At 40.4% G+C, this 23101-nt stretch overlaps 2 protein-coding genes across 9 annotated transcripts in view; one reads left to right on the top strand and one right to left on the bottom strand.

The window, feature by feature from the left end:
- Nucleotides 1-23101, bottom strand: part of PEAK1 (pseudopodium enriched atypical kinase 1) — a 67624-nt gene that overhangs the window by 7637 nt on the left and 36886 nt on the right. For 2 of the 3 annotated variants that reach the window (XM_056499374.1, XM_056499376.1), the window contains 3 exons: nucleotides 18307-18423; nucleotides 16307-16503; nucleotides 8425-9173 (listed from right to left, as the gene is read on the bottom strand). In XM_056499374.1, coding sequence (XP_056355349.1) covers nucleotides 8425-9173; nucleotides 16307-16503; nucleotides 18307-18423 — 1063 coding nt within the window. The remainder of the gene's footprint in view (nucleotides 1-8424; nucleotides 9174-16306; nucleotides 16504-18306; nucleotides 18424-23101) is intronic. The other variant, XM_056499377.1, reaches the window with a different exon arrangement.
- HMG20A (high mobility group 20A) overlaps nucleotides 11464-23101 on the top strand; it is a 126679-nt gene continuing 115041 nt past the window's right edge. For all 6 annotated transcript variants that reach the window (XM_056499385.1, XM_056499383.1, XM_056499384.1 and 3 more), the window contains exon 1: nucleotides 11464-11637. The gene's annotated coding sequence lies outside the window, so the exon portion shown is untranslated. The remainder of the gene's footprint in view (nucleotides 11638-23101) is intronic.

Raw genomic sequence — 23101 nt, 5'->3', positions numbered from 1 at the left:
CTTGTTTATCCTATCATTTTATTGCAACTTCTCTCAGCTTTATGTGAAGCTTGAACATAATAAAAATAATCACTAGCAATAGGGGATACAAAGAAATATGCATAAAGCATTTGACCGAACGCTTGCACATGGCAGAGATAGTATGGCATAACAAGTCAAGCCCTGTCAGTTGGGTGACTGATGTTTGCTCCTTGCCCATTGTAACTGGAACTGCAATCCATGAGCTGCAGCAGTGTCTGCAGGGAGGGTGCATGTGTGCATGGCACAGACTCCTGCCAGGCACACTTGCCCCAGGTGATGAATGGACAATCAGTAGAACTGGTACCTTAACTGCTTTCAATCAATTATCAACATCCAAAGCATACAGTTTGGTTTTTTTGCCATATATAGCTGTGTTTATGTCCAGAAGTATCTTATTGATATGCACATTATCAACATAGTAATTATCCTTATTAATTGTTTGCACTGCCATAACAACTGGCAGCTCCAACCCCTGACAAAAGTCACTGGACAAGTCCTGTTAGAGCCTCTGTTTCTAAGGCATTTACTGATTAAAATTACAAAGACTCAGCTGTGCTGACCTTCGCGTATTAACCTTAGTTCTACTAAATTCAGATCATTCAAAGCCTGTAAGGTTAAGTGTATGTTTTAATCTTTTACATGGTTAGAGTCTAAATATTCACTTGTTATAATTCATCAACAGCTTTTAAGTGCAAAGCTCAGAGAAGAAAAAAGAGGAAGTCATCTCTCTTCATATGAAGTTACAGCTTCCTTTGGCTCATCTCTGAAACCAAGGAAAGCCAGATAACCAAGGTTAGTACAAGTCAACACTTGTTATACACCATCAGCACCACCAAGAGACCCAGATCTCATCCAAGCCCAAATGACTTTTCTTCCTGTTTCTCATTTTTCCCCTTCTCAGAACTTCTGCAGGTAAGTTATAAACTACCTGTCAGTAACACACACATCAATTTTTCATATTTTATATGTGGTTAAGAAATAGAAATGGGAGATTTAATCTTTTATGGTAGCTGATCAGAAAACTGCATTGTCAGATAACCATAGGAACTTAGATAAAAGTTGTACCAACATTCTCATTGTTCTCTTGTCTTTGAGAGTGTGTATTTCCATACTTTACAAGCACTTACATTTCCCTACTCATTATGTACACTAAAACTGCCTGTTTATAACTGCTACAAACACACAAAACTGATTTGAAAAATGCATTTTCTAGTCAATTTTATTTCCGAGAGGAAATGCTGATCCTTACCCTGTTTATGCAGCGGCTTTTGCTCGTTTAAATCTTCTAATGTATTTTGCCTTGTTAGAGATGAAGTGACTTCCTAGTGGCATGTATGCCCCCTGGTCCCTTCTCAAGGGTTAGAGAGGCAAAAATAAAGCAATAACCTTGGAATTCTATAGGAAAAGAAAATGCCAGCTGATTGTCTTGAGACCAAAGCCCCCAGATTGATTAAATACTTAATACTGCAGAACTAGAGAAGCTATACAGACAGACACATATATATGTGTTGAATGTAACACATGGTGTGTATCAAATCTGACTGGGAGAAGAGCTATTAAGGAAAACAAAATTGTTCCTTCTTCTGTGCCCTTCAAGCCCATGGCCTTTTTCTTGCACAGCAAGCCATGGGAATACTCAATTCCAACTGCAAGAAAATGTTCAGCATGTTACAATTGAGCCTTTAGTTTTTAAAAATACTTAAGTGACCTAATTTAAAACAAAAACAAAAACCAAAATACCCAACAAAACAAACCTCATTCTGAAAGAGTTTAATTTTAAAGTCAAGTTTACTTGCTGATAAAAAATGTCAAGAATTACATTTGGCCTTAGCTACTGCACTCTATTTCTTCATCCACAGAGGATTTCTAGTGCCACCAGCCAGCTCTAAAACTGATATTTTGCTAGGAATACATAATCCACAAAGTATGTGCTCTGAAAACAATATGCACTTCTCAGTTTGGTAAATATAAGGCTTTTTACAAAGTTTATGAAAAGGATTTCTCCTTGCCAACAGAAAAAGAAAAGCAAAGAAATCAAGACTTTTCCTTAGTATCTAATTTTAGCCCTAGGCAGTCTCTTTTTCCTACTTACTTCAGAGAATGTTCTCAAATTTACTACTATTTCAGTTAAAACTGGAGATAGGATCTGTACCTCTCAAAATCACCTTTGGTTCCCTCATTTTAGAAAGCATGGCCAATCCCTGAACTGTGAGAGTATAGAAGCACACTTCCATCCATGCTCTATGGATTTGGGAATACTTTCTTCTATTTCAGAATTGACTGGCCATGCACATCTGTGTCCAAAGGCATCCAGCTGTTGGTGCAGAGGATGTTCTTCCTGAGCCAGTGGCTTGCAAGGCCAGTCTCACCTGTTTGGTCATCCCTGAGAAACGTCTCTCCAGCCTACTAAACCCACCTATAGGGTTCTGCTTCTTCTGTCTTCTTTATCATTCTTCCCAATATTCAATCCTAAGTCAATTTTGCTTCACATTAAAGTGACAGCCCTTCTCCTTGTTGATTGGCTAAAAATTGATTCCCAATCCCCATCCTTGAACACGATACCTACCTTTACAGCTGGGGAAAATGTAACTTTTCCCATCTTCTTTGTTTTATTTTTGCAAATACCCAGCCCTTATTTCTGTCTTTATTCCTGATCCTCTGATTTGTGTTGCTCTTTTCTGGATTCTCCCCATGTATTACATCTTTCTGAAAAGTGGCAGCCTATAATAAATTCAGTATTCCAGTGGAGACCTCTCCAGCATTCAGCAGCACAGAGCTTTGTGTACAGTGATCCTCAGAACACTTCATAGGAAGAATAAATTACATTACTAACTCCATGTGTTCTTGAAAACATTCAGAGTGGTGTTCACTCTATAGTAGGAAGCCACAGCAGGGCCAAACTTTCCCCAAAATCAGTTCTTAAACATAAGGTCTTGCTTCAGACTCCTCTCCATATCAATAAAACAGAACTTAAGTTATTAACAAACCAGACACTAAATACTAAATAGTATCATGGTTAAGACTGATACTAAAATGACTGCATCCATTAAAAGAGATTTTCCCTCCTTATTGTTCTGCTGTTAAAGAAGCTATCCAATTCAGGGAAAAAAAAATCTCTAATCCCACAAATGGCTTTTGGACACTTCCAGTTCTCTTGTTTAATACAGAGAAGTAGATGGGTACATGAACCTGCATTCAATATCTACAAAGAGAAGAGAGCTGAGATCTGATTAGAGATGTATTTTCTGCTTCTTGCTTTTTGTTTACAAACACCATGAAGTGAGAAGTGAAAGAGGCAGCTGGGTTATTTCAGGCTGATTAAATTGCTGACTACACAAACACTAAAATCTGTACACTGGGCACTCTGCAACTGTCAGGAGGAAGGGAAAGCTGGGCTGTCTGGAGGCTGCACTCAAACTCAGAGTGTGATAACAAATCACACACCTGTCTGAATTCATAAAGCACCTTCTAGAAGACAGACCTGCAGTAATCTGATGTTCCTGTAAGTGTCTGGCTACTCTTCAGGTAACGCTTGGGGTTTTACATTGCACTGTTGAGATTCTTTTAATTTCAGGTTCTACTCAGAAGTCTATTTTATATTACCATTTTGCAATAGAGTAGTGAATACTACTACTACTGGTGTTTAATACCATCAATGGGCAATTATTCTCACCCAAGCATTTTGTACTGGAATAGCTTCACTATCACCTACAACCAAGATTTAAAACTTTCAAAATGGTTTGAGCTGGAGTCTAAGTTATGCGACTGGAGTCAGATTTACATTTGAAAAGAATTAGGAAACAAACTGTGAAATTTATTGGGTTCCCTAGCAAGTATTTCCAACTGCTGGTGATGAATTTCTAAAGTGCACACAGAGCTGCTTTTCTGCTTGTGATGGTTAATTCTGTGTCAAACCTGGAAAAAAATATACAGCCTAGTTTCCTTTGCATTTTTAAAGCTTTTGTGTGTTCCAGTCATCTACTCAAAATGATGGAAATCCTGGTGCCTTTTACATATTGAAGCACAGGAATTTGCTATGTGCTATTTTTTGTCACAGGAAGAAAAAGTGAAAATACTTTGACTAAAACACTAACACAGAAAGTAGGATCAATGAGTCATTTACCATTTGCTTTAATGAAATACATCCAGCTGAGCTATGAAGATATGGCATGTGATAGCAGCTGAAAGGAAGGTGTTGATAAGGGCTTGGCCAGCCTTATTTCATGAGCTGATAAAGAGCTGGTTGTTCAAAAGATGAAGCAATGTTGGTGAAATACCCTTCCATGTGATGCAAGAAAGCAATGAGAAAAAAGGAGAGTCCAAGTAGGAAGGAATGCAAAGTATCCATATTCCTTTCCACTGGATGCTCTGTCATCATGTATCTTTTCTTTAATGCATCCACATGACCCAAACTCTGTCGCCTTTATAGGGACAGGCCAGGTTTCCTTATAAGCGGCCATTTCAGTTTTCCTCAGTGCTCCCAGCCCAAGAAGCAGGATTTGAACGTTTCAGATCTCTACAAAATGTTCTGTGTTAGCTTTTCTTTTCCCTTTATGAGTCCCTTAGCCCACTGTGCCATCAGCTGACTCTCACTTCCCCAGCAGGGAATCTCATTTCCCCTCTGTCCTATGTTTCCACGGCGTTAGTGAACTAAAGCACGACGGATATTGTGGGAAATGAATTTCCAAGAGCTGGAAATGAGGAACGCAGAAGATCACACAGACTGTACCATCTGTGCCACTTTGTTGTACTGCACTGAGGGACAACTGCAAATGAAATTCTGCGTAGAATGAAAGCTTGCTAATCCCAAATTGATAGCTTGTTCTTGGCACAACCTTGTTTTCCAAGGAGGCCAGTTTGATCTCTGATTGACCTCATTTTCTTCATCTGGCCTTGGAATAGAGCTTTGACTTTTTAACGATTGCCAAAACACAGAATTCTATTCTGCTGTGACTGAACTGGGAGCGGGCTGAAGTTGAACGTACATTGCTTTGTTTTGATCTGAAGCACGAAGTTCTGGGACAACCTTCAACAGGAAGCTCCACTAGGAAAGTGAATTACCAAATAAAACCACCTTAGCACACTGTGACAAACTAAACATGACTAGAAAATAATTGTCAGCTGCAATATGAGACTGCCAGCCAAGTTCAGCCCAGTGCTGCTTACTTCTGCATTCCTCTGTTTTATACCTGGGACATGAACCCTACCAGGAATCCTAAGGTTTTACTGCTAGGGGAACAATCAAAGCAATACATCTGAACTGCTCCTTGTGAGCTGTCTGCACCTCTGCAATTCCTGTTACCCCACCTGCCCAGCACTGCCACACGTGCCTGTGGCCAGAGCCAGCTGGGTTTTATGGCTGTTGTTCTACGTGATTCTGTCTGAATCATGGCTTCTGTGAGTCAGCCTGTCATACTGGACAGTGTCTGCTTTGAGAGCTTAATACTGAAAGTGGAAGTAGTTAATGTCAGCAGTTCATGACTCAGTAGTTGTATTGTCTGTTATTCCTTCTGAGTAATCAAATTTATTTATTTATTTTTAAATAAAAGATGCTGCTGCCACATCAGTGCCTTATTCATTTTGTGTCAGGACACTAAAAACAGAACTCACCCAATGTGTTGTGTCCAAAGAGCTGGTGCTCTGTGCTGCTTTTACTTTGGTGTAACCTTTTCACCACATATTTGGAATTACTGATAAGACTGTGGTTTCAGGGGAATGTTTATCCATATTGCCCCACATCTACCAACTACTTAGAAGGTGGTACTGCACTTAAGTGAAAGAAAAACACCTCAGGGTCTGGAATTTTATGGAAATCTTTCTTGAAAGGGAACTTTTTATTTTTTCCATTTGAAAAAGTACTTTTCTGATCATGACTATTTCTAATGTTTCAGTCAAAATAATTTCCACGTGGCTTCCTGCAGCTATTTTTGCACTGGGTGTTTACTAGCAGATTAGGTGAGAGTTGAAGCTAAAAGCACAATAAAGTGCTGTGAAACAACACATCCCTATGAATGTTTCCTCTTACATCCACCCCAACAGAACAAGTTGTGCTCGTTCTCCACCAAATTTATCAGAACATCTTTTACTGGTGAAACACCAGAATGTAAAACTGCACTGGAACATTCACCTCTACAAATCATTCATTGTTCTAAATTTAATTCAGCAGTTGTTAAATGGTCAGAGCTGAATTTTTAACGATGCTTTTGTAATTCTGTTTTTGGAGATAGAATATTAAAAAGCCAATTTTATGTATCAAGACTATTAGCACTGTTTGGGGATGAATCACTAATTTTCTACAAAGAGAATAATAATTTAAGAAAAAAATCTCATTATGACATTGTTTCTCAGATCTAATATTAAAATCATAAAACTTAAGAATTGTCTGAATTGTTAGCCAGTGTCGCTTGAGTAGTTCTGCAAAACTCAAAAGAGCTACACTGATTTACACCATCCAGAGATGTGGCTCCATATATACTTTCAAAGTGTATTTCTAAGACTTGATCCAAAATAACAGGAAGACTGTTTTGGATTCCATTGGCACACCAGTAATTTTCATCTCACTGATTTTCCATCCTGTTTCGGGGACGAGGGACTTAAAATGGCAGGAAGACATTTTTATTTGTTGAAGGTAGATTATTATGTAATTTGGCTACACAAAAAATACCCCTGGTAGTAAAAACTAGCATATTTGTTAAAGCTAAAATCCCCAAATCTCTGTGTAATGAAACAGCAATCTGTGGTTATGAGCTTTTGGACAAATCTGATGCTGGAGTGATGTCTTTTGAGTCAAAGATCAGCGTGGGGCCAACACCTTCCTCCATCACATGAAGTGCCAGGGGGGTATTTCCAAGAGGAACTTTTCCTCTCATCATAACAGCACAACAGCTCCTGCTGCCCTCCAGCTCAAGGGTGTTTTGTGGATACTTCACCCTCATCTATTACAGTGCAATAAACCTTATTAGTCAGAGAACTATTTTTAAGACACCTGAATTATGAAAAACAAAATTTAGCTAGCACCTATTTGACCATGTTGCACCACTGTTCTTTTTTTTCCCTGGCTTTCTACAAGGGAAATGTGTTTTGGAGGACAGGAGATAACAGAGCAATGACACAAGGAATACTTTAAAGGCACATCTGTGATGTGCAAAAAGACATCACTTTAGTGATAACTCAAACCTGCCTATATAGAAAAATACCACTTTGGGCCCTAGAAACAAGCATTTTGCATCATTGTATAAAGCAAAACCCTCCAAGCAATGCCAGATGCTAATTCTGAACCACAGCTGATTGCCTGATATACTCATGGTCTGGCTCTTCCCTGGACATGGCAGCTCCAAGACATCTATATTTCATTTCACTTCACAGCTTTTCCAATAACAAGTCCTTAATAATTAATGCAATATAAATGGCTAGACCCAGATATCTGCATTAAAAAGATACCTTTTCAGGTCTCAGAATAACATAATGGGTGCACCAATCTTACCTTTCAGTTTTTTATACCTTACTTGTAAACAGTCATGCAGGAGTGGTAACAACATTTTGTTCCTGTAAAGCACCACCCTTGTGAGAATGTCAAATGCAAGGAATAACAGCTCAGGCCTCACACATCTGTGTCAGGCAATAAATGTTTTATCTCAGTTTCAACAAGGAGGAGTCAGAAGTTCAGTGACTTACTCAAGGTCACACAGGAAGCCTGACAGTGCTATGAGTCTCCCTATCTTCCCACCAGATAAGCATTGAGAAATGCAGAGATAAAGCACTCAGAAAGAACTACCTATATAAAAGTCCATGAAATAACAATAACTGGTGAGATAGCTGCCAGCTAGGCACTCATATATTAGCAGTAAATCTAGTAAATCTTATTTCTTTAATGTGTTAGCTGAAGAATTTATAAGGCAAACAGTGATGGCTTTCAGAGCTTTTGAAAGGCTGGTAATGAGCACTGGTGAAAATCTAAGACCTTGTATGGGAACAGAAAGGTCTATTACCCTAGAATTCACATTTAACATTACATGGCCCTGAAAATAGAGAACTTTTCCATTTTTAAGGAAAACTTTCTTAACTAGGAATGATGATTTAATTTCCTCTGCATGCAGGCAAATCAAAGGATTTTGTTATTGCGAGTTTCCAAAAAACTGCCGACAAATATTAAAACAATACAGCTTTTCCTTCAAAATGTCATTAAGCAATGACCACAATAAAGATTAAGATGTGTTGATTTCTCTTTCAGTCATTTTGGAGCTGCAATAAAAACATATGCAATTGAGCAGCAGACACCAGTGCCACAGATGGCTGGGAATCTCGGGAACCTTCCTTCTCAGCCACGTACCAGCACTGGATGTGGTGCAAAGTGTGGCTGCTGTGCCACTGCCACGACTGCTGGGCTCCTGCAGCCCCTCTTACCTTGACAGCGTAGTTGTTGAGGGGATCCTTGGCGTAGGAGGCGGGGTAGTAGACGGCGTCGCCCGCCTCGCAGCACGGCTTGTCGCTGGTGAGGCGGAAATCCGACCAGCTGTCCACGCCGAAGCGCAGCTGGTCCTTCTGGCCGGCCATGAACAGGTCCTCGCACCTCAGCGCCAGCTTCCTCAGCGAGTCGGCGTGCAGGCTGCGGATCTTGCCCACCACCTCCTCCCTGTTCTCGATGCCCCGGTAGAGCGCCTGGCGCTGCGGCTTCTGCACGCCCCGCGCCTGCCGGGCCTGCGACAGGCGCCTCCCCGGCAGCGACTCCATGCTGCTGGAGCAGCGCTCCTTAGCGCTGGCCGTGCTCAGGCTGCAGACGCTGGTCGTGGCTGACGTGGTGGCCCTCAGCTTCTCTGCCGGCCTGTCCAAGGAATCTCCCGACTCGTTGTCCAGCACCTTGAGCTCCAGGCTGACCGAGGAGCAGGCGCTGCTCGCTTCCCAGTTGGTCTCAATGTCATAGGTGGGATTGGCCATGATGCACAGGTTGCTCTCCAGAGCCTGCTTCTGCAGATCGCGGGGAGTTGGCTCTGTGTTAGCTCTCAAAATTGTTTTCTTTGGCAGTGGAGGTGGTGTTGGCTGCAAATTGTTCACTGTCTCCTGCTCCGCCAGTCCTCCAAAGGCAATGGCATCATCCAAAGCTCCCTTGGGTTGCCTCGGCTGTTTTGGAGGGATCATGGCTGCTCTGGACTGCCCTGTGGAATAAGGTAATATTAAGAGAAGATTAAAGTATGTGTATAGTATATGTGCCGCTTCTCTCTGCAAAGCTGTTGAAGGCAAAAACCCCCCAAAACCCTAACCAGGACCTGCCCCCCAAATGTCTCAAAAACTCCTAGATACACATATGAAAAGATGAACTAATTACAAAGTAAATGACCAAATCAGCATCATATATATCTAATTACATCCAGCCAGTCTTGATTTGACTTTGGCATACATATTGAAATCAGCTTCAGTGCCAGCAGTGCTGCCATTTTACATCCAGCAGATCAATGACAAGAACTGCAAGCAAAAACCAAACCTCAAATTGACAATTCGGCCAAGTCCAGTTTCAGCAATTACATCCAGTGTCCTATAATTTCTTCTGCAGTCAACTGAGCTTACCTTCTATTCAAATGTGCTACAGCTGAGGGTGGATAAGAGCCCATAAAACAATTGGGAAATGCACTAGACAGGCAGAAAACCCTGTTTCAGAATGGAACCAGACACAAATGACATCTTTCAGATACTGTTAGTCAGGTACTCTGGTGGTCACATCAGGCACTCAGGATTGCCTCAGCACATTCACAGGGTGAAATCAAGGAAGTTAAGCCAACTTTCACTCAAGTTGACAAGTACGTTGCCATCAAGAGTAGGATCATATTTTGACAGAAATAGTTTCTACCCTGCAATTAAAACTCTCATGCCCTCCCCCTGACTGCAACTTCTCTAATGTTAATTAATGTCTAATTTCCCTTCCTTACTTGCCATGTGTACCTTTGTTGACAATGTTACATTCAGAGATAATCAGACCTGGCTTCACTCAAGAGATTCCAAATGGCAAGTTACATACACACAAGCTTGGAATTTCTAGTTTCAGACATTTGTGTGAATCCAGGGAAGATAAACTTCCTGTTATGTGTTTTGGATGGCTTATATAAAGGGCATTTATGTTTCATAAGTGCCAGAGTCCTTGGAAATGCAGAATAAATAAATTACAATAATATATTGGAGAATAAAAACTAATAAATACATAATACAAATGACCAACTCTCTGCTCTGGGACAATTAAACTGTTGTTACTCATATCAAAAGGAGATCTTTCCAATCAACTGCTATTTCCTGAGAAGTTATTTTATAAGCTTTCTGCTTCTCCAGGAAGGTTCACTGACTATCATGGTGAGGTAGAAAGTCAACTCTTGACAGTTGAAAACAGCAGGTCTGAGATGGATGCTCTGAATGACTGCAGCTGAGCATCTTTTCAGTAAGGGAACAGGCACTGTAACTATTTGACTATTTATAAGGTGCTGACTCATAAAGTCATTTAGGCTGAAAAGACCTTTAAGATCAGAGTCCAACTGTTAACCTAACACTGCCAAGCCGACCAAATCCTTATCAAGAGAGGACTAAACTGGAATCCTGAACCACACTAGGGGGATCTAAGATTCAGATCTGAATGACATCATTTCAACCCATAATTAATAATTAATGACTTTGCAGTTTGCAAAAAGAAAGAAAGAAAGGTTCCTTTGCATGTTAAGTATGTTGTTACAGTTTTTATGAACACTACAGAACCTGAAATCCATGCAGGCAGCCTGCAAAGCTGAGTTAGAATGCTGAAATTTCAGAAGATCAGAAAGAATCATATTTTTATCTGTATCCCCAAACAAAACAGCCTTGCACCCTGCTTTCTGAACAATCGTTCTCTTTTCAATCGTTCCAAGGAGACAACATCCCAAATGAAAGCTCTATCCCTATCTTTTGTTTAAGCTCCAGAAACCCTCAGTAGAGCCTTATGGATTTAATGATAAGCCTGGCTATTCTAGTGCTTAAAAAAAACAGTTTTGAGCAGGAAATTCTATCAGTTTTGTACATATCTGATATTGAGGGAAGACTGCAAATCATTGCAAAGGTTGCTGAAAAATGTGTAACTCTTGGAGGGCTTGGGGGGCCCTACTGCTGCTTAGTACTGTGAGTATTTGCAGTGCTGCAGCATCGAATTCTGGTGGCAGCTGGGCACTACAGGAACTTTGCTGTGAAGTTCCTTTTGCAGAGGTGAAGTGTGGTATGATTCCAAGTCAAAATCAGAATTGATGTCTGCATGCCAGACACACATCCAGAACCTTTTGCTTAATCCTGAGACAAGTTCATTTCTACTTTGCATCCAATTCTCCTTCTCATGCAAACGTGTCCTCTTCCACAACTGCTCAATCTTACAAAATCTGTGACCCATGTCCTTCTCCCCAGCAACACTCTGTGCTAAAGATCAACTTGCCTATTTTCTCCTCCTCACCCTCTTCCCCACTCTGCTGAGACGGCTGGGGTGTGACAGGGACACTATTCAGGAGGCAGTCTGCTAACCTGCCTTGCTTGTGGGACTTGCTAACCCAGGGATGCACAGGTGCTAGAGGGAAACAAGGAAACTAATCAGAGCAGCAGCAGCAGCCCTCTCCAGGAAAGGTAAGATTTATAACAATGTTAGTGCTTGACTCTCTTATTTTCTGTTTGCTTTAATGGCTCTGTCCTCCAAAAGCTGTTCACAGAGGAGAGTGTTGAGACTGCAACCAGTGTTGCTTTTGCATAGCTACTGGCACTGTGACATCCAAACAGAATTGGAGAAGGTTTTCCTAACCAGAAGTTGTTTTTTCAGATGTCTGAAGGGGGTGGCAGGTTCCAGAGAACTGAATGTACAAGTCAGTCTGTAGTTACTGTTTCAAGTACTCTCAGCTGAGAAAAATGAGTTTGTGTAACATGCTCTGTTACAGTGTAGTTTCTTCCCACAAGAACAAGTTTTCCATATTGAAATCTAACCATCTGTGCTATCCAGTCGAAAAGTTTCTTGCCTACACTGTTTCTATGATGAGTTCTAACACTGTACATTGCTTTCATAGCCATTGGGCTATGTCTTGGCCAGTCTTTCCAGCTCAGCCTTCCCCACGCATGGCAGGAAACTACACGGCCCAATTTTTTATAAATTCATTGCCTAGCAAGAAAAAGGTTGTCTTAAATGTTGGCCCTGTTAAAGGCACGAGAATGTCCTTTTGCATAGAAATACCAGCAGAGCAATAATTTCTTTTTCTTGCCTATCCTTTCCTTCTCCCCTTGTATGCCTAAACTCATAATTTCCTTACCTACTGCACAGACTCTCCAACACTGCAAGTTCAGCCTGAGCCACACTCTTGGAAGGCAAAATAAAAAGGAAGAACAGGGACTATATCAGGCTACCACTTTGAGAGATCTTTGAATTGGATTCCAGACTACTCAATGACAGAAAAAAAATTAACTCTTTACAAACAGAAGATTTCTAGAGAGCTTTAAATAATTCTACAGTTCAATAAGATCTTCCATTATAGAATCTCACTATACTATTTAAATATTAATGCTTAAGTCTCCAGACACCATGCAGAGTTCTGAAACTCTGACAGGCCTCTGAGAAAGGCATTTAAATTTAATTTTTCTGGGTAACTGATTTATCATCAGACTTTGTACTGCAGCCTATTTATGTTAGCTGCTGAAACTATCAAATCTGACATCACTCCTTAATAACACTTATCCTGACTGATAAAAATAACCAAACCATGAAAAAACCCACAAATGCATCAGGTACCTTCCAACCACTGCAAAAGCTACCAGCATGCTTCACAGCCCCAATTCCAATAAATGCTGTCCATGTATATCACTATTCTACAAAACTGTCCTGTGCACAGATTTGGATTCAATCCTCCATTGTTTACACATTTATTGTCAATTTCATATATAAAAATCTTACTGGAATGATGATATGTGTGAGAAAGGAAAGCAGACCTTTTTCAGGTAACATTGGTGATGCACCTGCAGTGTCTCAGCAATAGCTTGAGACTGGGCACAGGTCTCTTGTGAGATGCAGGTAAGAGAAGCCTCACTTTGTTTGCTTGGTGACTTGTCAGGTCTTGCTGCCCACCCTCCATTGCATCATGTTAGACATTACCTGTGCTAATTATGTATTATACAACATGCACCAGACTGATGCTGTAATCACTGTCTGTCACTGAACTGTCAGTTTTCATCAACAATGATCTCATTACCTATTTACAGCCTGGTAAAGGACTGGTTTTCTGCCCTGGTCTAACTCACTGACTGAGGCAATGCCCCATGGCAGATCCATGATTGGGATTTTCTTCCAATGTCAGCAATCACAAAGCCTAGAAACTCAGTCTCCGTTTTTTTCCCATTTCTTTGGGTGTAAAGAGAAAAACAGCTGATAATGAAATAACCTATTCTTTTTTTCAATGGTAGAAGTACTATCCTGAGTATATTGAGAATACCTTAATCTACTTACAGCCATGCAAATTCAATGAAGTCAATTTTCCCAACAAATTCAAACAAAGACAGAACAATTTAAAGATTTGTAAAGGAAAGGCTTTGTCTTCCTTATCATCAGTTACAGGGCTTACCTGAATTAAGTTCTGGAACAATAAAAGAACCCCTTACAAAAGAAACATCCCTTACACATTTGAACATTTGTTTCTTCATCTTGATTCAAGTGGCAGCCTCTGGGTTTTGTTAAATAGTTGATACCACAGGTCTCCCTCATCACAGTTCTGCTCACCACAAGAGCACCCACCCCTGATCAAGCCAGACTCTTACTTTGATAAACTGAATGGATTCAGATTCTGAATTTGTCTCTATGGAGTGCTTGACACGATACCAGGCATTTGCAAAGCTTTTCTTTAGAGCCTGTGCAATTTGTAAAACACTCTTCCTGAACTGTGGGCACCAGAGCCTGACTGTGACCACAGCAGTGAAGAACCTCTCTCCTCCTACTCAAGTTTCTTCCTGTTTCTACACCAGAAACACATCTTATCCTATCATCATAGTGGGATCTCAGAAAAGCCCCAAATCTTCTCTGTTGTACCTGATTCCTGAAGGAATTCCTCCTGATTCCTGTTTTGTAAGGCTTGTCTCTTGGAAGGCCAAACCAAATATATTTGAGGGCAGTACCTTATATAAACTATTACCTGACTGCAGATGAAAATTTACCAAGGCTTGCAATAATTTCTGTTCATGATGTGTCAGAACTGAAGATTAGCCATTTATCAAAGTAGAGACACATTATCTGCTTTTAAATAAAATACATAGAATATGTATCAGATTAGTTTAAAAAGTGAACATCATGCATTGTGCTGCAAATTGAGATGTTCACAAGATGTATTTTACAAACTGCAGCATGTAGCTCTAATTGCAGGTGAGGCAAGAGTCAAATGTGATGTAACTTCTCATATTATCCTTTCTTCCAGTTTCACATACCAGTAGTTGTTAATTCTACAAAAGATAAGATTTTGCTGCCTAGGTGATGCAAGATGTGGAAACAAGTAGGAATTATTCTCTGTCCCTACCTAGAAATCTCTCTGTTGCCATCTGAATTGGAAAGTGAGGCTGCTGGAGTAAAGCAGGAAGCCTTTGAAGGGCAGCCAGGGAGCTCAGTGCCATTTAGGGAAGCATTGCTCCTACAACAGGCAGCCAGAGGCAGGCAAGCCCCAGAGCTAACTTAACTCTTTCACACCAAAAGGTTACTCTGGAGACAGCAAAGCTCAAAGTGAACCCACGATGAGAAGATTTTGAATAAATTGCTAAGGGGTGGACTTTTTTATGGTTTTAAAAAGGAACATTCAAACTTAGGAGCAGCACTAATTCAGGCCAGGACTGATGGAAGGGATCTCTGGAGACAGTCAGGCCTGGTCAGTTGGAGCAGTTTGTTCAGATCATCTGTGAATATCTCCACAGACAGAGTTCCCATAACTTCTCTAGGCAGGCTGTTCCAGTGTTTGATGGTATTTGCTGCATGGGATAAACATGGTACAAGTAGTTCTGATGTAGCTAGACCTTAACTCCCTGGATTGTGTCTGCAGTGTCCCTGTCTTCTAAATACAGCAAATATAAATACAGATATATATCTCAGTATATCAAAAATAATTGATTAGATTTAGGAGTAATTCCCCACAAAGATACAGATTTTAGTTTTCCTCCTTGAGGAAGAGTTTTTTGGTAGATGTTAGCATCGCACTTGGACAGGATATTTCTCCTTCTTATGCTTTATAAACAACACCTAATTAATGTTTTAATAGCAGAATCCACTAATAAGCTCACCACTAATTCGAATTAAGCAAAAAAATGCAACACTTTCACTGAATGTCTAAGGAATGCATGCACCTGAGGGTTTAAAGTTTAGTCCTTGATCCCTGAAACCTGTGTGGACATGCCAAACCCCCTGAACTCATGTACTCATGAGCCATATAACACAATCAGTTTATTCTTGGCCAAGTGCTTAACAAGTTGCTTTGTTCAGGATTGGGATGTTCAAAAAACATGTCTTTGGATATCCTGGAATGTAAATAAATGAGAGATTTTGTTGTTCTAGAAAACCTGGCTGTAGGAATCCCTGACTTCACAGTACTGCAAATCAAAATGCTTGAGAAAATTCGGCTGATAATACTGACACTGTGCATCAGGAGATGCTGTTTATCTTGCTTCCTTATCTTCCAGAGAAGCCCTGCATCCATGGATCTCTTTAATGAGTCAGGAATTCAGTAATCTGGGAATAGTACCTGCAGGACATTCAGATCTCACTGGGAAGGAGCAAAAGTAAACTCTTTGTCTAGGATAAGAATAGTTTCAGCCAAAAGAAGATGGGTACAAATATTTTAGCAGTTATTGATGCTCTAAAATAAAAAGTCCTATCTTTTGCTGAAGTTTAGAAAAATATTGAATTTTACTTACTCCTACTAAAGAAATTAGGTAGCTTGCTCTTTCTTTTAAACTTCTTTGACAAAAGTTCCTCCAAAGAGATAGAGAAATGTCTCTTTTAAAAATCATTTGAGATGTTTATCACTAAGGATAATTAAAATTACTGTTTTAAATTACAGGAAAACAAACCTTTGAGTTTTTTTTGTTGAATCTTCACTTTCTTGATTATGATCTCTGAATGAGACTCTATATCTTTATTTTCTGTAAATCAATATTTAGCAGTTAGGCATTAAAAGCTCCCCTTATGAAGATCCATTGAGCTGTTCAGAAGAAAAGGCTCTCACACCCTGGGAAGGTATCCAAAACCGGACCCAGTTCCTGTGTTTTTCTGTGAGAGTCCACTCACCTAGATTGCTGTAGGTAGCACTGCAGGCACTCAGATCAGGAGAATTTGGGGCTTCTTCTTTCTGCTCCTCCCCCGGAGGCCCGCGGGCAGACGAGACCGGGATGACGGAGGCGCTGCCCCCATTGTCCTGCTTCACAAACACGGCTCTGGGGACACGAGGGGACAGCTCCTCCAGGGCGGGGTCATCGGGCACTTGACTGAAACAGACACAACAGAGTCACCTGCAGAGCCCAGCTGGGCACGGGATCCTGCTGGCAGAGCGCCAGGGCACTGAGTGTCTTCAGGAAGGGGAATGAACTGGGAAAGAAACAAGTTCTTTCACCCTCCTGTTCTAACAACAATTATCTACAGTTTTTGTTTTCCTGAATGAGAAGAAACAACTTGTGACTGAAATAGTAACATGTCAGTTACTATTATCATGATTATATATAATATAATAGTTCATGCCTTTGATATACAAGGTACAATAAAATGTTTTACAGCTTGGCTACCATCAACATCCCTACTCATAAATATGCAGGCATGATTCTGAGCGAAGTGTGTGGGACTCAGCAGCAGAGTTTAAGGTGCTTTGTACCAGTGCAAACAATTGTGCCTCAAACAAATATAACAAGGTAGAGTAAGGGGGATTAAGTCCCAATAGATGCATAAAACCTCAGTGATACATTTTCACATACTGGTAGGATTTTGGGAACTGACACTGGGAAATAGACCTCATTTAGGCCAATAATCTCTTTCCCATACAAAATTCTCCACCATTAAAATCCACCTGCATTAGGCCAACTGCAAAAGGCACTGAAGACATTGCTCTGTGCCTGCTCTTAGCTATGAAGTTTTAATCAAACTGTGATGACTTATAGCACAGAATCTGAAAGTCATGCATTCAGTTGGTTTCCATGGATATATTTATTACAGTATAATTTAAAAGTTGAGCATTATATGCATGAAAAAAATGCTGAGATTTAATAAAACTCCCCAATCATACTTAAAATATAGCAGCAATTATCAATAATATGCCACAAAAACATGTCAGAGCAAAAATATTTCCATGCCTTTATGTTCTCTCACTTGCAGAAACAAATACTCATTACGGGCCAAATCTCAGGAGCATATGTGCTGTTTGCTAGTTCTCATTACTACAGCCTGATCAAATGCAACAGCAAGAATTTGAACTACTTGTGACTTCCATTAGGGACAGGAGTAACGCACTTCCATCAAAAAAATGATCAGCCCATGGGGTATTTGTAGAGATAGTTATTTTTTGTGATAAGGATTTCAAACTTCCACAAAGAGTCAACATAAATGATAGGTATATGTCTGTGGCAAAGCCAAAATCCTGGGAATCCTGGGGCACAATCTTGTAGCAACCCTGAGTACAAAATTCAAACATGCCAATGCTCTGCATGACAAGACCCAGGACAGTGCAGTGTACACATGCTGTTTCTGCTCAGAGTCATGAATTTTAACTGCAGGCTGACACAAACCAAACTCATTAGAACTTGTTAGTAAAAGAGAAAAAATGGCATAAGTTCAAAAAGATGTAATCTTTAATCAGCGTAATGTTTTTTGTTCAATTTTAGTACCATGCATAGGAATGGTGTGAAGAACATTCCATGTGCCATAAATATATCCACATGAAAGTGTTAACCTCGGTAATTTCAGCGTCAAGCAGACGTAAAATTAAAGCAGTAACAAGGCTCTCAGGATAATTTAACTGAAGACTTGTAGTTGCTGTAAATAATATACATACCTGCATTCCTCAACAGGAATGTTTTCTTTAAGAAGAAATAGGTTCTAATAGCTCCACAGTTCTGCCATTGCCACAAACCAGGAATTACCACATCTCAAAGTAACTTTTTTAGTATCATTTGGTGAGGTAAGAACATACTCATTCTCCAAACCAGACACATGCAAGCACATACACTAAACCTAAGCTCAGAAGCATTTTGCCAAAGTAAACCAACAGCTAGAAAGGAAGAAAGAAAAAAATACCAACTCACCCACTGTACTCACTCACACAATTCCCCATTAAAGGAAATTCTTTCAGGGCCTTCTTGAGTCTTTTAATCATGTCTTGAAACTCTGGCGAGCCATTGATTCCACAGTGTTCTGGTGTGCTACAAGTTGTGCAAGCTGTGAGCAAGAGGGCTGAACTCTGCACAGAGTGATACACCTACTGCACCTTAGTGTTTACCTTCGGGGGCTGGGCCCTGCCAAGGCCCCGGCAGCCGGCACATCCCGCCCTGCCTTCTTAACTCCTGCACTGCCTCCCTGCAGGGCCAGCAGCTGCATCACTGCTCTGGAATGAGCCTATGGCCTCACTCGCGGCTACTGCCCCGTACAGCACGTCCAGCTCTCCGGAGCTCCAGCAAGTAACACTAACCTATTGTTAAGAGTAAGAGAGTATCTCCAATCTGTACTCGGTGCCTCAAAAGAATACATTTTAAACCGCAGCAATTAGAGGTCACATCATGAAAGCCATGGGGAAATGCGTCCCAGTATCTTAACGCTGAGGACACAGAGATCAAGCTTATGTACTCAGTGCAAATGTCAAACCCTTCAGTGGTGCTGGCAGGACACACAGCAGGAATAAAAGGGAGAACCCTCCTCACTCAGGGAGCTACAAGAACCAAGTCCCCAGCTCCTTCATGAACTAAAGAGTTAAAATGACTGGTTTTTCGAGGAAAGAGGAGCAGCTGATAAACAGGCACTTCACTCAGACTAAAACCATTAAAGCCTGCTTTTGTGTAACTTTCTATCTGCTTGCTGGTAGCAAGTCATACTTGAAGCTATCTCCTTATTTGGGATATTTATAGATATTTTGCCAGGATGGATTCTTTGATGCCTTGCATAAGAGTACATATTTAGCATCTACCATAGTGGGCGCAGCTCCTCTGTCCAAGTCTTTTTCTCTTCCCTTTTTTATTTCAAAAACAAACTTCACAGAAATTAATTATCTTAGAGAACTCTGCTCCTCAGGCACAAGTGGCTGAAGCTAAACAACTATTCAGTTAGAGGAGGAAGCAGCCCTCTGCACGCAGAGAACGTGTTTGTTTTCCTAAGCAGCTGAGATCATGTGAAGCAACAAAACTTGCCATAAAAATGACTGTCCTTCCGACAACACCCCACTGAAATCAAACACTTGACATTCACGTGTGCACAGACTCAAAACTGTTTTACAAATGTTATTTTTCTGCAGGGACAAATGCCTCTCTTTCCTTCAGGCTCACCTCCTCCACGGTTTTTGGAGGATAGCCAGAAGATGATGTGGTCTAAATTGCCTGGGTCTTTTGGGAACAGTAGGATCCAGAAAGCTGCCTGTGTAGCAAGTTAATTCTGGTGAAGACACTGGAATCACACTCTTGTGTGACCTGCGTTCTCCTCTATGCAGAGCACGCCTTCTCAATTAGAGTGATTAATAAACAGCAAATGAATATGAGGGAGATAAAGTGGAACGCTTTATAAGAAGTGATTGTGAGTGTGTATTCCTGAATTAGGGTCAGATCCAGAGGTCAAGGTGAGGGAGCACAGTTCTGTGCAAGACAGCACATAAATCCCAGTGGCAGGAATTAGTGACAGAACCAGAGAAAAGCTGATGTGGCCTCGGAGCCAGCACAGACTCTGATCTGCTCATTGGCACAGCAGCCATCAATGGCAGCTGTACAGCTGGAGATGACAAGGAAGAGGACTGTGTTTTACACACACAAAAACCCAACTGTGCAATTTGTAGCTATATTAGTTTCAAAGGGAGTACTTTGGGATGCCCTCAGGCCCTGCACTTTTAAACTGATAAAGCCAATATAAAGCCTAAACTGACTGAATAATGCTGGAGGAAAAATGCAGAGGTTAATGGCTGGAGGGAGGTCAGAGGCTGCCTTCCCCAGGAGCTTCTCACAACACTGACCACTTTATTCCTGCAAAACACTGAGCAGAGACAGCCAGTGCCCAGGTTTCAGTCACAGGGCACTATGGATACAGAAAACATTCCAGTGGCTCCTGCAGCTCAGTCCCTCCTCACCACCACAAAGAGTCACTGAAGAGGAAAGTGAAACAAACTTCTCAAATGACAACCTGGAACAACTAAGCCATGAAGTTTATTCCTGATTCTGATTATTGAGAAGCTGGCTTAGTCCTGAAGCTTTAGAATTTTTTTTTTAAAGATCTTGTATAATGCGATGTTTGCACGGATAAAGGGAGTACACTCGATAATCCAGTAAAGACATCCTGCTAAGCTCTTTAGTGTCACTGAAACTTAATGGCAATGAGTTTCACAGATTAACTCTGCATTATAAAGAAGATATTTTTCTTTATCCATTTTAGGTTCTCAGCCTTTCCATTTTACAGACTGTATTAGAGGAGTTAAGAACAATAATATATGATTTACCATTTCTTAATCTAAATTTATAAAATAATAAATAGTAAAGTCCCTTCCACTTGGATCTTTAACAGCCCTTGGTGTTTACAAGTTCTCACATAAAATGTTACCAAACTAAATGCACATGCAGAATTTCCAGTTCTGTTAGAACTGGAAAATGTTCTAGAGAAAAATCTCACAAATTTTTAATTGATTAAATGGTAGAAGATATCTAGTTAATACTTTTAAAAGCACTGCTGAGTTAGGTAGCTAAGGCTTGCTGATACCTAGATAAGAAGAGCCCTAAGATGTGTTTGACAAAAAGGAAGAGCTGATCCACCTTAAATTTTCAGAGAGAATTTCTCCCATTTCAGTAACTTGCTCAAGCAAGGAATTTCTTTTCATCTCTAACATCCTTGAATTCTCATCATTTTACTTGGGCTGTACCTAAAAGTTTCTGGGTTCATGTGAGAACCTCACCCTAAGAGTTGTACCAGAAGCCCTCCAAACTGGGAAGGACTTTGCTTTAAACAGAGCCCCACTGTGATTTCACAGATTTTGTTATCTTCCCAAGCAGCTTCTGAAGCAGCTGTGGAATCTGCAGGACTGGATCAGTGGAAAGTGGAATGTGGCAGTGGCAGTTATTCCTGCCTGTCTCTGGATGAAATCCTGATCTTAATGTAGGAGTACATTTTTGAAGAACAGTGATTCCCATTGTTTCTATTAAATGATCTGTTACAACACTCATATTCCACTATACAGAGGTCAGTTATGAGCTCAAATCCTTTTGCAAAAGTTAACACAATCTTAGGAATTGGATTGGTGATCACAAATTCAGCTGTGAAGAATTGCTTCCTTATCTGAACCAGAACAAAAGAAATATACAGACCTCACTACCTGAAGGAAATACTTCATGAAAAAGAGTTTTACCTTCACATCATCCAAGACTGGCCCACAGATCCCATAAAGGAAAGTTATGGCTGACTTGCAGCTGTGAAAGGAAACTCTTGAGTTTAACCTGTGACTGAAATGGAGATGGCTGTGCCCAGATCAGATTAGTTCAGCTCTGATGTGCTTTATGAAGACAGCCAAGGAAGCAGCAGGATTCTGTGCTGCACTTTGCTTTTAGGAAATGTCTCAATCTAACAAGCTGCTGCTGGGTATGAGCACTGGTGTCTCAGAGAGGGAGAGGAGAAGCCTTTATCTTGTGAAAAACTCCAACAGGAACACTCTGATCTGTAAGATAACAAAGCCTTTGAAGGATCTTTTTCTTCAACTTGTGATGAGTGGATTGCACGCTGTGCTGTACCACCTTCATCAATTACAGTGACTCAGGCCAGAAATATCATGTTTAACTTTTGGTCAATTTTAGGTTTTGTGCCTGAGAACAACTGCTGCTTCATGAACTAAAGGTGTTCTCATTCTAATTAATGATAAAACTGACATGACTGCTGATTTTTAGCAAACGTTAATCTATCTACAAATTTTTGGTAAATTTAATATATATCATTTTTTACTAGCTCCTTTTGAACCAGCATATGTGCATCCTGCCATCAAACAGAAACTATCACACTGAGAAACCAAAACCAAGTTCCTTTGTATAACAGAGAGAGAATTTTCAGCTTTCTGAAAAACTGACTATTTTGCAAGTGCTGTTCAAAGGGAAAACTGACCTTTCTAGTGATAACTTGAAATATCTTTGGCTGTTTTGTGGTTGTGTTATCAATCTTTAGCAGCTTTGTAATCCATGGCAAAGTAAGGAAATACTGGATCTTCATTTAATTTACTTTCAAGACCCCCCAGTAATCTGACATTTTAAAAGCTTATCTTATTTTCCAGGTCATCAGTTTGTTTTTTCAGAGAGCTTGCTGTTCTTGGCATTCTGAGTTAGGGAAGTGTCCTGTTCACTGATTGCTATCTTCAGGTCATCCATTCTCTTCTCAGCCTCTTCAGGCTTAACTGAACATTCTAAACATCTTTTCCATGCACATATTTTAGCTGAATTACACCTAACCTTGTACTAATACCTGCAGGGTTAACACAAAACAAGCTTCTCATGGGTTATGCCTCCTGCTTGTGCAAAAATGGCATTTAGAAATCTTGATTCTCACCCGCCGGGATATTAAAAACAAAAGCCAAACCCCTTAAACAACAATAAAAACCTTCAATTTTGTGGCATTATAAGGTTTCACTTGGTCTCAATTAGCAACATTAAAAAGTATTTAAAAACCCAAAATAACTCAAGATACCAAGAACTGAAACATAAAGTTACCCACTGCCCAGTGCTCCCACAACTCAGCACCTCAGCATATTTTCTTTGAAATTTGTAGAAACCAGGGAACAATAATGGCAGAAAGAGGAAATTCCAATTCTAACATTTGGAAAATTCCAGTTTTCACTGGAGAAAATTCTGAGATATGGTTTTAACCAACATTATTGTG

The sequence above is a fragment of the Oenanthe melanoleuca genome, chromosome 10, assembly GCF_029582105.1.
Source record: "Oenanthe melanoleuca isolate GR-GAL-2019-014 chromosome 10, OMel1.0, whole genome shotgun sequence".
Lineage (NCBI taxonomy): Eukaryota > Metazoa > Chordata > Aves > Passeriformes > Muscicapidae > Oenanthe > Oenanthe melanoleuca.
This window is presented reverse-complemented; position numbering and strand designations above follow the sequence as displayed.